We start from the raw sequence: 17,769 nt of genomic DNA, 5'->3' as shown, positions 1-17,769 counted from the left end.
ACATTAAACATTACACATTAAACATTAACATTAAACATTACACATTAAACATTACACATTACACATTACACATTAAACATTACACATTAAACATTAACATTAAACATTACACATTAAACATTAAACATTACACATTACACATTACACATTAAACATTAAACATTAAACATTACACATTACACATTAAACATTAAATATTAACATTACACATTACACATTACACATTAAACATTAACATTAAACATTACACATTAAACATTAACATTAAACATTACACATTAAACATTAAACATTACACATTACACATAAACATTAAACATTAAACATTAAACATTACACATTAAACATTAACATTACACATTAAACATTAAACATTACACATTACACATTACACATAAACATTAACATTAAACATTACACATTAAACATTAACATTAAACATTACACATTAAACATTAAACATTACACATTACACATAAACATTAAACATTAAACATTACACATTACACATTAAACATTACACATTAAACATTAAACATTAAACATTACACATTACACATAAACATTAACATTAAACATTACACATAAACATTACACATTAAACATTAAACATTAAACATTAAACATTAAACATTAAACATTACACATTACACATAAACATTAACATTAAACATTACACATTAAACATTAAACATTAAACATTACACATAAACATTAAACATTAAACATTACACATTAAACATTAAACATTACACATTAACATTAAACATTAAACATTAAACATTAAACATTAAACATTAAACATTAAACATTACACATTACACATTAACATTACACATAAACATTAAACATAAACATTAAACATTAAACATTAAACATTAAACATTACACATTACACATTAAACATTAAACATTAAACATTAAACATTACACATTAAACATTAAACATTACACATTAAACATTACACATTAAACATTAAACATTAAACATTAAACATTACACAATAAACATTAAACATTAAACATTACACATTAAACATTAAACATTAAACATTACACATTAACATTACACATAAACATTAAACATTACACATTACACATTAAACATTACACATTACACATTAAACATTAACATTACACATTAAACATTACACATTAAACATTAAACATTACACATTAAACATTAAACATTAAACATTACACATAAACATTAAACATTAAACATTAAACATTACACATAAGCATTACACATTAAACATTAAACATTAAACATTACACATTACACATAAACATTAACATTAAACATTACACATTAAACATTACACATAAACATTACACATTAAACATTACACATAAACATTACACATTAAACATTAACATTACACATTAAACATTACACATTAAACATTAAACATTACACATTAAACATTAAACATTAAACATTACACATAAACATTAAACATTAAACATTAAACATTACACATAAGCATTACACATTAAACATTAAACATTAAACATTACACATTACACATAAACATTAACATTAAACATTACACATTAAACATTACACATAAACATTACACATTAAACATTACACATAAACATTACACATTAAACATTAAACATTACACATAAACATTAAACATTAAACATTACACATTAAACATTAAACATTACACATTACACATTAAACATTACACATAAACATTAAACATTAAACATAAACATTACACATTACACATTAAACATTAAACATTACACATTACACATTAAACATTACACATAAACATTAAACATTAAACATTAAACATAAACATTACACATTAAACATTAAACATTAAACATTAACATTAACATTAAACATTAAACATTAAACATTACACATTACACATTAAACATTAAACATTAAACATTACACATTAAAGGTAGTAGTTTCTTCTGGAGACTTTAAAACAATGAAATAACAGAATAATAATCAGTTGACTGCAGCACGTTGATGTTAAACTGAATCATTCACCTCTCTGGTATACTACACATGTGAATATCATATTTATATATATATATATATCTATATATATATAGATATATATATATACACATGTATATAATATCAATACATGCATAATCTAATATTCATCAGTTATTATTCATTCATTAGCCTTCTGTTCGATTTTTAGGATTATACAGATTATATAGGTTATATAGATTATATAGATTATACAGGTTATATAGGTTATATATAGATTATATAGGTTATATATAGATTATATAGGTTATATAGATTATATAGATTATATAGGTTATACAGGTTATATAGGTTATATAGATTATATAGGTTATATAGATTATATAGATTATATAGGTTATATAGATTATACAGGTTATATATAGATTATATATATTGTTCCTGCTGTACAGAGAAACTAACAGGTTAAAATAAATACATTTGATATGAATCTGAATTGTGAGCCAGAAGAGAGGAAACCAGAGGTTAGTCTGCTGCTCAGACCCGTCTGATACTGGAGACCAGTAGAGACCAGTAGAGACCAGTAGAGTTCAGTAGAGACCAGTAGAGTCCGGTAGAGTCCGGTAGAGTCCAGTAGAGTCCGGTAGAGTCCAGTAGAGTCCGGTAGAGTCCAGTAGAGTCCGGTAGAGTCCGGTAGAGTCCAGTAGAGTCCAGTAGAGATCAGTGAACTCGGTGTGAGTTAAGGAAAGGAAAGGAAAAGGCGGTTTATCTGTTTTATGGCCCATTAAAGACCTCCGTCGGTTCAGAAGGCCGTCGGTCCACCGGGAGAACAGCCGGTATCCAGAGGACCAGTCCAGTCCTGATCACTGATCGATGGAGACGATCAGAGGATCGATCAGTTCTCTGATTCCTTTAATATACATTTATTGATTTATTTATGATTCTCTTCATAGAAAATAAATCAATATTCATCTTTATTACATTTAATATTTACAACTGACTGATTTTATTATTATTATTATTATTATTATTATTATTATTATTATTATTATTATCATTATTATTATTATTATTATTATTATTATTATTATTATTATCATGATCTAAAGCATTTATGTAATGAATGATTCAGTAAAACGTTAAATCGGCTGAGAGTTGAACGGAGTCTGGTTGGAGGTTATAATCCATATATATATATATATATGTATATAAATATATATACATATATATATATATATATATACACAGTACACATATATATATACAGTACATATATATATGTACTGTATATATATATATATATATATACAGTACATATATATATATATATATACATATATAATCCAGCGTTTCTCTGGAGACATTCAGAGGTTTAATGACATGAAAACGAGTTTATTAATAATAATAATCTGTATTATTAAAACATGCCGATAATATAACTGAAAAGATCGATGAATAAATCAACTGAAACATTTTGTGATTTTCTTCAACAGTTAAATGAATAAATCAGATGTTTGTCTGGTTGGAGGTTTTAATCTTTAATCTTTAATCTCAGCTGGAATCTGCAGGAATTAAATCATTATTATATCAAACCTGAAACATATTTAACATTAAATAAACATCATGAGGAGACGTGTTTAATATCTGTACTCAGCTGATCAATAATCAATCTGATCAAATATAAAGTATCATATATATATACATATATATATATATACATATATATATGTATATATATATATATAATAAAAAGATCCTCAGAGCTGACAGTGAGAGCAGCATTTGATCTTATATTATTATTATTATTATTATTATTATTATTAATATTATTATTATGATTATTATGATTATTATTATTATTATTATTATGATTATTAATATTATTATTATGATTATTAATATTATTATTATTATTATTATTATTATTAATATTATTATTATGATTGTTAATATTATTATTATTATTATTATTATTATTATTATTAATATTATTATTATGATTATTAATATTATTATTATTATTATTATTATTATTAATATTATTATTATGATTGTTAATATTATTATTATTATTATTATTATGATTTGATCTTGACATTCAGAAACAGTAAATAAATAAATGAATAAACTGTATTAGTTCTAGTTCTTAAATCCTCTAAATCTTGTAGTTTGTTTGGAGGCTGAAGTGGTTCTGCTGGAGGATTATTGATTACCTGATTACTGATATAATTATTAAACACCTCTCCTCATTATGTTGATAAAAAAACACATTTAATGTTAAATATGATTTATAAAGAATAATGATTTTAAGGAGACAGACTTTGTTATAATCATGATTGAATTGCTCCAGAACGCGACGCAGGAGCTCAGAGCTGAGGAGCCATGGATTAAACCAGACTCTATAATCTATATCACATATACCAGACTCTGTAATCTATATCAGATATACCAGACTCTATAATCTATATCACATATACCAGACTCTATAATCTATATCACACATACCAGACTCTATAATCTATATCAGATATACCAGACTCTATAATCTATATCACACATACCAGACTCTATAATCTATATCACATATACCAGACTCTATAATCTATATCAGATATACCAGACTCTATAATCTATATCACACATACCAGACTCTATAATCTATATCACATATACCAGACTCTATAATCTATATCAGATATACCAGACTCTATAATCTATATCACACATACCAGACTCTATAATCTATATCACATATACCAGACTCTATAATCTATATCACATATACCAGACTCTATAATCTATATCACATATACCAGACTCTATAATCTATATCACACATACCAGACTCTATAATCTATATCAGATATACCAGACTCTATAATCTATATCACACATACCAGACTCTATAATCTATATCACATATACCAGACTCTATAATCTATATCAGATATACCAGACTCTATAATCTATATCACACATACCAGACTCTATAATCTATATCACATATACCAGACTCTATAATCTATATCACATATACCAGACTCTATAATCTATATAATCTATATCACATATACCAGACTCTATAATCTATATCACATATACCAGACTCTATAATCTATATCACATATACCAGACTCTGTAATCTATATCACATATACCAGACTCTGTAATCTATATCAGATATACCAGACTCTATAATCTATATCACATATACCAGACTCTATAATCTATATCACATATACCAGACTCTATAATCTATATCAGATATACCAGACTCTATAATCTATATCACATATACCAGACTCTATAATCTATATCACACATACCAGACTCTATAATCTATATCAGATATACCAGACTCTATAATCTATATCACACATACCAGACTCTATAATCTACATCAGATATACCAGACTCTATAATCTATATCACACATACCAGACTCTATAATCTACATCAGATATACCAGACTCTATAATCTATATCAGATATACCAGACTCTATAATCTATATCACACATACCAGACTCTATAATCTATATCACATATACCAGACTCTATAATCTATATCACATATACCAGACTCTATAATCTATATAATCTATATCACATATACCAGACTCTATAATCTATATCACATATACCAGACTCTATAATCTATATCACACATACCAGACTCTATAATCTATATCACATATACCAGACTCTATAATCTATATCACATATACCAGACTCTATAATCTATATAATCTATATCACATATACCAGACTCTATAATCTATATCAGATATACCAGACTCTATAATCTATATCACATATACCAGACTCTATAATCTATATCACATATACCAGACTCTATAATCTATATCAGATATACCAGACTCTATAATCTATATCACACATACCAGACTCTATAATCTATATCACATATACCAGACTCTATAATCTATATCACATATACCAGACTCTATAATCTATATCACATATACCAGACTCTATAATCTATATCACACATACCAGACTCTGTAATCTATATCAGATATACCAGACTCTATAATCTATATCAGATATACCAGACTCTATAATCTATATCACACATACCAGACTCTATAATCTATATCACATATACCAGACTCTATAATCTATATCAGATATACCAGACTCTATAATCTATATCACACATACCAGACTCTATAATCTATATCAGATATACCAGACTCTATAATCTATATCACACATACCAGACTCTATAATCTATATCACATATACCAGACTCTATAATCTATATCACATATACCAGACTCTATAATCTATATAATCTATATCACATATACCAGACTCTATAATCTATATCACATATACCAGACTCTATAATCTATATCACATATACCAGACTCTGTAATCTATATCACATATACCAGACTCTGTAATCTATATCAGATATACCAGACTCTATAATCTATATCACACATACCAGACTCTATAATCTATATCACATATACCAGACTCTATAATCTATATCACATATACCAGACTCTATAATCTATATAATCTATAACACATATACCAGACTCTATAATCTATATCACATATACCAGACTCTATAATCTATATCACATATACCAGACTCTGTAATCTATATCACATATACCAGACTCTGTAATCTATATCAGATATACCAGACTCTATAATCTATATCACATATACCAGACTCTATAATCTATATCACATATACCAGACTCTATAATCTATATCAGATATACCAGACTCTATAATCTATATCACATATACCAGACTCTATAATCTATATCACACATACCAGACTCTATAATCTATATCAGATATACCAGACTCTATAATCTATATCACACATACCAGACTCTATAATCTATATCACATATACCAGACTCTATAATCTATATCACATATACACCAGACTCTATAATTTATATAATCTATATCACATATACCAGACTCTATAATCTATATCAGATATACCAGACTCTATAATCTATATCACACATACCAGACTCTATAATCTATATAATCTATATCACATATACCAGACTCTATAATCTATATCAGATATACCAGACTCTATAATCTATATCACATATACCAGACTCTATAATCTATATCACATATACCAGACTCTATAATCTATATCAGATATACCAGACTCTATAATCTATATCAGATATACCAGACTCTATAATCTATATCAGATATACCAGACTCTATAATCTATAGCACATATACCAGACTCTATAATCTATATCAGATATACCAGACTCTATAATCTATATCAGATATACCAGACTCTATAATCTATATCAGATATACCAGACTCTATAATCTATATCACATATACCAGACTCTATAATCTATAGCACATATACCAGACTCTATAATCTATTTCACAGATACCAGACTCTATAATCTATATCACATATACCAGACTCTATAATCTATATCACAGATACCAGACTCTGGAGAACATCTGAGTATTTCAGACGATCTCAAACATCTGATTTATTCATTAGGCTGTTCAGATGTACTTCCTCTAAATATCATTTTGTATTTTGAATCTGGACTCTTAATATCATGTTTCTAGAATCTGTAACAAACTGAATCTCCTGAAAATATTAACAATTAACAAAATACATTAAGAGAAGATATTATATAAATATGTTATTATTTCTGTACATTATTATTATTATTATTATTATTATTATTATTATTATTATTATTATTACTATTATTATTATTATTATTACTATGATCTATAATTTATTTATGTTAGATAATAAATTAATTTTATTTCAAGTCAGTTCAACAGAATCCAGCTGCTGATATTTTCCTCTAAAACACATTTAATGTTCAATCTGTTTTCAGGTTTGTGATAATAATGATTATAATTAACGATATATAGACGATGAATTAAAACTCCAACCAGACGAACATCTCATTTATTCATTCAACTGTTCACTCAGATACCTTCTGTACATGTTTAAACATCATTTATTAACTTTCTGACTGTTTCCTCTCACAGACATATCACACGTATGAGATATTAATATATATACACATATATATATATTAATATATTATATATATATATTAATATATATATTATATTAATATATATATATTAATATATTATATATATATTAATATATATATATATTATATTAATATATATATATTAATATATTATATATATATTAATATATATATATATTATATTAATATATATATATATATTAATATATATTAATATATATATATTAATATATATATATTATATATATTATATTAATATATATATATTAATATAATATATATAATATATTAATATATATTATATTTATATATATTAATATAATATATATATATATTATATTAATATATATATAATATAATGTGTAGATTAAGAGATTTAATGATCGGTTTGTTCTTGCAGCAGATTCAATTATTTATACAGTTTTAGTTAAATATATATTTATATTCTGAAAACTATCAGCTGATGGTTGAAATCAATCAATCAATCAGTCAATCAATCAATCAATTAATTAATCAATCAATCAGTGAATGAATGAGGACACGACGCCGTCTGAACCTATAAAAACCTTTGAACTGTTAGAAAGCTGAAGAAGAGGAACAGAGGAGGGACCCTTTATCAGGACGGACAGACAGGAAGTAGACGTCGTGGATACGGAGGAACGACATCCTGAAAATACAACATACACAAGAATTAATACAAATAACGTGAACGGATATGAAGAGACGGATCCAGAGCAACACGACCTCCTCTCCACGGCAGATAGAAAGAGCCAGAGCAACACGACCTCCGCAACACGACCTCCTCTCCACGCCAGATAGATAGAGCCAGAGCAACACGACCTCCGCAACACGACCTCCTCTCCACGCCAGATAGATAGAGCCAGAGCAACACGACCTCCTCTCCACGCCAGATAGATAGAGCCAGAGCAACACGACCTCCGCAACACGACCTCCTCTCCACGCCAGATAGATAGAGCCAGAGCAACACGACCTCCTCTCCACGGCAGATAGAAAGAGCCAGAGCAACACGACCTCCGCAACACGACCTCCTCTCCACGCCAGATAGATATAGCCAGAGCAACACGACCTCCTCTCCACGCCAGATAGATAGAACAAGAGCAACACAACTTCCTCTCCACGCCAGATAGATAGAGCCAGAGCAACACAACCTCCTCTCCACGCCAGATAGATAGAAACAGAGCAACACAACCTCCTTTCCACGCCAGATAGATAGAACTAGAGCAACACAACCTCCTCTCCTCCATGGAACCTAGACACAGGACCAGATTTCTGTGGGAGGAAACCTGAGCACCCGGAGAAAAGAATGTCGGAAGAAGATGGTTTTAAGTTTGGATTTAAACCGAATCTACAGAATCAGACCGTCTGATGTCTACAGGGAGGTTATTCCAGAGGAAGGGACAGACGGGAGGTTTTGAGTTTAGATTTAAAGACCTCCACAGAATCAGACTGATGGTTTCCTGATGGTTTCCTGAAGGTTAGCTGATGGTTTCCTGTAGGTTTCCTGAAGGTTACCTGAAGGTTAGCTGATGGTTTCCTGAAGGTTTCCTGAAGGTTACCTGAAGGTTACCTGATGGTTGTGTTGTGTGCAGCAGCTGACAGCTGACTCAGCAGCTCGTCTCTCTGTTGTTGCTCAAACAGTAAAAACTGGTTTTTATATTTTTGTTTTCAGTGAAACCAAAACAAGCCGAGTTTCTCAGGTCCAGCTGATCCACAGTCAGCTCTCTCACTGATCAATATCTCTGATTGATTTTACACCAACACACCTCTACAGTATATATAATATACTATAATATAATATAATATAATATAATATAATATACTATACTATACTATAATATAATATAATATAATATACTATAATATAATATAATATAATATAATATACTATAATATAATATAATATAATATAATATAATATACTATAATATAATATAATATAATATAATATACTATAATATACTATAATATAATATAATATAATATAATATAATATACTATAATATACTATAATATAATATAATATAATATAATATAATATACTATAATATAATATAATATAATATAATATAATATAATATAATATACTAGAATATAATATAATATAATATAATATACTATAATATAATATAATATAATATAATATAATATACTATAATATAATATAATATAATATAATATAATATAATATAATATAATATACTATAATATAATATAATATAATATAATATAATATACTATAATATAATATAATATACTATAATATACTATACTATAATATAATATAATATAATATAATATACTATAATATAATATAATATAATATAATATAATATACTATAATATAATATAATATAATATAATATAATATAATATAATATAATATAATATAATATACTATAATATACTATACTATACTATACTATAATATAATATAATATAATATAATATACTATACTATAATATAATATAATATAATATAATATAATATAATATAATATACTATAATATAATATAATATAATATAATATACTATAATATAATATAATATAATATAATATACTATACTATAATATAATATAATATACTATAATATAATATAATATAATATAATATAATATACTATAATATACTATACTATACTATACTATAATATAATATAATATAATATAATATACTATACTATAATATAATATAATATAATATAATATAATATACTATAATATAATATAATATAATATACTATAATATAATATAATATAATATACTATAATATAATATAATATAATATACTATAATATAATATAATATAATATAATATACTATAATATACTATACTATAATATAATATAATATAATATAATATAATATAATATACACTACAGCTTCATGTTCAGTCTAACAAACAGAAACACTAAAGTTCTCTGTTATTAATGCACCAACCAGGACGCTAACTACCTGTCTGTCTCTCTACCTGTCTGTCTGTCTGTTTGTCTGTCTGTCTGTCTGTCTGTCTGTCTGTCTGCAGGACACGAAGCAGTTCGACCCGTTCCAGGAGTGGACAGACGGTTACGTTCGGTTCATCTACAGCGGTGAGAAACATTAAACTCATAAAGTTACAGATTAAACCAGCGTCTTCATGATCAATGTTATTGATGATTGATATAAACATTTCAACAGATGGTGTTATGATTAGAGCCGTCAATCAATGACAACAGTTAATCACTAATTAATCACACATGTTTTATCTGTTCTAAATGAACCTTAAAGGAGATTAGTCCAGTATTTAATCCTCTTATCAACATGGGAGTGGACTAATATGCTGCTTTATGTAAATGTATATATATATTTATTATTGTAAATCAATGAACAACACAAATCAATAACAGATATTGATCCAGAAACCCTCACAGGTACTGCATTGAGAATAAAACAATATGCTCCAATCATAACATGTCAAACTGCAGCCCAACAGGCAACAACAGCTGTCAGTGTGTCAGTGTGCTGACTTGACTATGACTTGCCCCAAACTGCATGTGATGATCATAAAGTGGGCATGTCTGTAAAGGGGAGACTCGTGGGTACCCATAGAACCCATTTACATTCACACATCTGGAGGTCAGAGGTCAAGGGACTCCTTTGAACATGGACATGACAGTTTGGAGCGTTATTTAACCTATTCATGACCAGCTAGTCTGACATGGTTGGTACCGATGGCTCCATCAGGTTTTATAGTTTACGATGAAACCAGTATCGGACTTTTCTTCTGCCTTTTTTACGACATTCTTCTGACTTTTCTTTCGGAAATTTTTTCGGATTTTTTTCGGACTTCTTTTTGGACATTTTTTTTGACTTTTGTTTGACAGTTTTTGGACTTTTTTTTCGGACATTGTTTCGGACAAAACCCCTCACACGTTGACATATCTGCAGGTCAGAGGTCAAGGGACCCCTTTGAACATGGACGTGACAGTTTGTCCTCTCCGGTTTGCGGTTAGCTGAAGATAAGAACGCTCAGAGGCATCTCTCCGGCTGGGCGATGAGGAACACCAACAACCACAACTGTCAGATCCTGAAGAAGTCGTGTTTGGGCGTGGTGGTGTGTTCCCGAGGCTGCACGCTGCCTGACGGCTCCCGGCTGCAGCTCCGCCCCGCCATCTGCGACAAAGCCCGGCAGAAACAGCAAAGTAAGCCACACCAGAACCTGCTCAGGTACGCTGCACCTGCGTCCGCCTGTCACCTGACCAGACTCTTTGTGTTCCAGAGAAGCTGTGTCCGACCTGCAGCGCCACTCTGGAGCTGCTGCCGTGTCGCGGCCACAGCGGTTACCCCGTCACCAACTTCTGGAGAGTCGATGGGAAGGCCATCTTCTTCCAGGTCTTTACCCTCCACTGATTCACAGGCTAACATGCTAAACATGCTAACTGGGCTAAAGGATGTAGCTGATCCTGGACCATAAACCAGGACTTGGACAGCTGACTAGATCTGAACCAGGTTTGGTCTACGCAGGTCTAAACCGTAAAGTCCTGACAGTTTGAGCAGGTTTAAACTAGATTGTGACTAAACCAGATCCTGGATATCTAAGTAGGTCCAAACCAAGACTAGGCAGTCTAAAAACAGTCTAAACCAGATCTTGGGAGTCTAAACAGTTTTAGAATACAATTTTGACTGGTATAAACCAGATTCTGTCAGTGTAAACGGGTCTAAACCAGATCTAGAAAACATAACCAGACTAAAGAGGTTTTGACTGGATTAAACCAGATCCAAACAGTCTGTTATTATATGTTCTGTTGTTGTGGTCCTCCAGGCTAAAGGGGTCCATGATCATCCCAGACCAGAGTCCAAGTCTGAGACTGAAGCCAGAAGAAGTTCCGTGAAGAGACGAGTCAGCTCGCCGCCGTTCACACCGAAGAGACGACTCATCGAGACGCAGGTTGACAACAACAACAACAACAACAACAACAACAACAACAACAACAACAACAAGCTGTTGGTTGACGTTGTTTATTGTTTATTGTTTGCTGATTAGTTGATTTGTTGTTTCCTGTTTCAGGCTCTAGGTCCCGCCCTCCTCTCCTGCATGGACCCATCGGACAGAATCTCCTTCATCGAGCCGAACTTCCCGCAGCATTACCCAGCATTCCAGAGCCCCGAGCCCTACTACAACCCCCACAATGCACTAGGAGAGGCCCCGCCCACACTACAGAAACCAGCCAATCCCAGGCTCTACATGGGCCGGCCCGGCTACGAGTTCCAAGGATACCTGACCTCGCCTTCGTATCCCATGGCGTCTGACCTCTGTGACCCCAGGTCAGCCTCGCACATACTCTAGACCAGGTCTAAACCAGATCCGGCTTCTTTAAACTCGTTTAAACTGAATCTGGATAGTCAACGAAGGTTTAAATGAGATCCTGACAGTCTGTAAAGTGTAAACTAGATCCTGAGACCATGTGGCAGACCGAGCAGGTCTAGACCAGAAGCAGTGACAGTGTGAACAGGTCTAATCTAGACCATACCAGTTTAAGCAGGATCTGATCCAACCAGACCTTGACGGGTCTAAAGGTTCTGGTTTGTGTTTCAGGGTGGCTCCGGTCCTGGGTTCCTCCTCTTCCTCCACGTCTTCATCGGCTCCTCTCTCCTCCCCCTGCTCCTCCTTCGACCCCCAGACTAAGTCTCCTGCAGGCTGGAAGGAGCTGCTGAAGAACTCCGCCCCCTACGGTGACAACCACCACTACTACAGCGCAGAGTACCCCTGCCGTTACCCCAGCAACGCCCCGGTGTCCCCCGCCGCACTGCAGACCATCATCACCACGACAACCAAGGTGAGTAGAATTCATCAGGAAGTACAGCGTGGAGGTTACGTACTGGTCCTTTAAGGTCTGTTCATTATAGAAAGGATCTTATCTGGGTATGTGGGTATCTGAGTATCTGGGTATGTGGGTATCTGAGTATCTGGGTATCTGGGTATCTTTGTATCTTGGTATCTGGGTATCTGAGTATCTGGGTATCTTGGTATCTGGGTATCTGAGTATCTGGGTATCTGGGTATCTGGGTATCTGGGTATCTGGGTATCTGGGTATCTTGGTATCTTGGTATCTGGGTATCTGGGTATCTTTGTATCTTGGTATCTGGGTATCTGGGTATCTGGGTATCTTTGTATCTTGGTATCTGGGTATCTGGGTATCTGGGTATCTGAGTATCTGGGTATCTGGGTATCTTGGTATCTTGGTATCTTGGTATCTGGGTATCTGGGTATCTGGGTATCTGGGTATCTGGGTATCTGAGTATCTGAGTATCTGGGTATCTGGGTATCTTGGTATCTTGGTATCTTGGTATCTGGGTATCTGGGTATCTGGGTATCTGGGTATCTGGGTATCTTTGTATCTTGGTATCTGGGTATCTGGGTATCTGGGTATCTGGGTATCTGGGTATCTGAGTATCTGGGTATCTGGGTATCTTGGTATCTTGGTATCTTGGTATCTGGGTATCTGGGTATCTGAGTATCTGGGTATCTGGGTATCTGGGTATCTGGGTATCTGGGTATCTGGGTATCTTGGTATCTGGGTATCTGGGTATCTGAGTATCTGGGTATCTGGGTATCTTGGTATCTGGGTATCTGGGTATCTGGGTATCTTGGTATCTTGGTATCTGGGTATCTGGGTATCTGGGTATGTGGGTATCTGGGTATCTGGGTATCTGGGTATCTGAGTATCTGGGTATCTGGGTATCTGGGTATCTTGGTATCTTGGTATCTGGGTATCTGGGTATGTGGGTATGTGGGTATCTGGGTATGTGGGTATCTGGGTATCTGGGTATCTTGGTATCTGGGTATCTGGGTATCTGTGTATCTGTGTATCTGTGTATCTGTGTATCTGGGTATCTGGGTATCTGGGTATCTGTGTATCTGTGTATCTGTGTATCTGGGTATCTTGGTATCTTGGTATCTTGGTATCTTTGTATCTGGGTATCTTGGTATCTTGGTATCTTTGTATCTGGGTATCGTGGTATCTGGGTATGTGGGTATCTGGGTATCTTGGTATCTTTGTATCTGGGTATCTTGGTATCTGGGTATCTGGGTATCTTTGTATCTGGGTATCTGGATATCTTTGTATCTGGATATCTGGGTATCTTGGTATCTGGGTATCTTGGTATCTGGGTATGTGGGTATCTGGGTATCTGGGTATCTGGGTATCTTGGTATCTGGGTATCTGGTTATCTGGTTATCTGGGTATCTTGGTATCTGGGTATCTTTGTATCTGTGTATCTTGGTATCTGGGTATCTGGTTATCTGGGTATCTTGGTATCTGGGTATCTGGGTATCTGGGTATCTGGGTATCTGGGTACATGTGTTTTGGTAGATTGGACAGCTGACAGGTGTAGCAACAGTATCTTAGAGGGGCGGGGCTTAAAGCTTACTGCTTCCTGTCACATTTATACCCGTCCCGTTCCTCCTCAGGTCTCCTATCAGCCCTGTCCGAAGCCTCCGGCGGCGCTCCCGTCCTACCAGGCATGTCCTAAACCGCCCGCCGGCCTCCCGTCCTACCAGACCTGTGCTCCCCCGAAACCTCCAGGCCTCCCCGGCTGCTCCTCTCTGATGGACGACACCTCCTCCTCCTCGTACTCCACCGAGGTGAAGGTGATGGAGGAGTCGGGTGGCGTCATCAAGTCACTGTCGTTTCAGCCCGAACCGCTGCAGACCAAAACAGAGCGGGCCGACGGCTACGACTACCGCTACGCCTACCCAAGCACGTACCGCTACGACGACTACTGAGGCAGCTCTACCTCCACTGCCGTCACCATGACTACTGTTACCACCACTACGCCTACCCCAGCACGTACCGCTGCGACGACTACTGAGGCAGCCCTACCTCCACCGCCGTTACCATGACTACTGTTACCACCGCTCCGCCTACCCCAGCACGTACCGCTGCGACGACTACTGAGGCAGCCCTACCTCCACCGCCGTTACCATGACTACTGTTACCACCGCTACGCCTACCCCAGCACGTACCGCTGCGACGACTACTGAGGCAGCCCTACCTCCACCGCCGTTACCATGACTACTGTTACCACCGCTACGCCTACCCCAGCACGTACCGCTGCGACGACTACTGAGGCAGCCCTACCTCCACTGCCGTTACCATGACTACTGTTACCACCACTACGCCTACCCCAGCACGTACCGCTACGACGACTACTGAGGCAGCCCTACCTCCACCGCCGTTACCATGACTACTGTTACCACCACTACGCCTACCCCAGCACGTACCGTTGCGACGACTACTGAGGCAGCCCTACCTCCACCGCCGTTACCATGACTACTGTTACCACCGCTACTGCTACGCCAAAACACATCTCTACGTGCGTGAGGTGTGTCACTTCCTTCATGGTCCCCAGGATTGATGCACTTTTGGTCACGTGATATCAAACTAAACCATTCCCAACTCTGTCTGCCGATGAAGGCCATGAGATGTGGCTGAAAGCTCCAACAACACAGCGAGGGGACTTTGTTTTGTGAATTAATGTCAAACTGTTGTTTCTAAAGTGAAAGGATGAACCCTCAACTCAGGATCCAGTTTCTTTGACATCATGTTAAAGAGCCCACTAGTTTTATATCTCAACATAATTTAGTAAGAAGACTCTTAATTTCTGATCTGATTGATTAAAATATGAAATATTGGATCTATTATTGACGTCATTCAGTGGATTCAGATGGTCCGGTGCAGCTGTGGGATTCATCATCGTGCATGTTTTCTGTGTTTGGGGTTATTTATTGAATGAATCAGAATGTTTCTGATGACTGAAGATGTTCATTAAACAAACTGATGTTCAAACTCTCGTTGTCTCTTTTCCTCAACGTCAACCTTCCATAAAGATAAAGATGCTGTAACATCCCTTTAAACCACCATTAAATGACCCTTTAAACCACCATTAAATGACCATTTAAACCACCATTAAATGACCCTTTAAACCACCATTGAATGACCATTTAAACCACCATTAAATGACCCTTTAAACCACCATTAAATGACCATTTAAACCACCATTAAATGACCCTTTAAACCACCATTAAATGACAATTTAAACCACCATTAAATGACCATTTAAACCACCATTAAATGACCATTTAAACCACCATTAAATGACCCTTTAAACCACCATTGAATGACCATTTAAACCACCATTAAATGACCCTTTAAACCACCATTAAATGACCATTTAAACAACCATTAAATGACCCTTTAAACCACCATTAAATGACCATTTAAACCACCATTAAATGACCCTTTAAACCACCATTAAATGACCCTTTAAACAACCATTAAATGACCCTTTAAACCACCATTAAATGACCATTTAAACCACCATTAAAAGACCCTTTAAACCACCATTAAATTACCCTTTAAACCACCATTAAATGACCATTTAAACCACCATTAAATTACCCTTTAAACCACCATTAAATGACCCTTTAAACAACCATTAAATGACCCTTTAAACAACCATTAAATGACCATTTAAACCACCATTAAATTACCCTTTAAACCACCATTAAATGACCCTTTAAACAACCATTAAATGACCCTTTAAACCACCATTAAATTACCCTTTAAACCACCATTAAATGACCCTTTAAACCACCATTAAATGACCATTTAAACCACCATTAAATGACCCTTTAAACCACCATTAAATGACCCTTTAAACAACCATTAAATGACCCTT

General features: G+C 33.4%; 1 protein-coding gene across 2 annotated transcripts in view; it reads left to right on the top strand.

Moving 5' to 3' along the window:
* gcm2 (glial cells missing transcription factor 2) overlaps positions 1 to 16,877 on the top strand; it is an 18,128-nt gene extending 1,251 nt beyond the window's left edge. Inside the window, exons 2-8 of one of the 2 annotated variants that reach the window (XM_037757640.1) lie at positions 11,075 to 11,138; positions 12,042 to 12,230; positions 12,308 to 12,420; positions 12,851 to 12,976; positions 13,097 to 13,353; positions 13,625 to 13,865; positions 15,500 to 16,877. In XM_037757640.1, coding sequence (XP_037613568.1) covers positions 11,075 to 11,138; positions 12,042 to 12,230; positions 12,308 to 12,420; positions 12,851 to 12,976; positions 13,097 to 13,353; positions 13,625 to 13,865; positions 15,500 to 15,814 — 1,305 coding nt within the window. In that variant the 3' untranslated portion in view covers positions 15,815 to 16,877. Of the gene's footprint in view, positions 1 to 11,074; positions 11,139 to 11,601; positions 11,665 to 11,976; positions 12,231 to 12,307; positions 12,421 to 12,850; positions 12,977 to 13,096; positions 13,354 to 13,624; positions 13,866 to 15,499 lie in introns of those variants that run through there. The other variant, XM_037757641.1, reaches the window with a different exon arrangement.
* Positions 16,878 to 17,769: the final 892 nt, after the last annotated feature.

The sequence above is a fragment of the Sebastes umbrosus genome, chromosome 21 (genome assembly GCF_015220745.1).
Source record: "Sebastes umbrosus isolate fSebUmb1 chromosome 21, fSebUmb1.pri, whole genome shotgun sequence".
In the NCBI taxonomy this organism is placed as follows: Eukaryota; Metazoa; Chordata; class Actinopteri; order Perciformes; family Sebastidae; genus Sebastes; species Sebastes umbrosus.
Note: the sequence above shows the minus strand (reverse complement) of the source record. Positions and strands in the feature narration are given on the sequence as shown.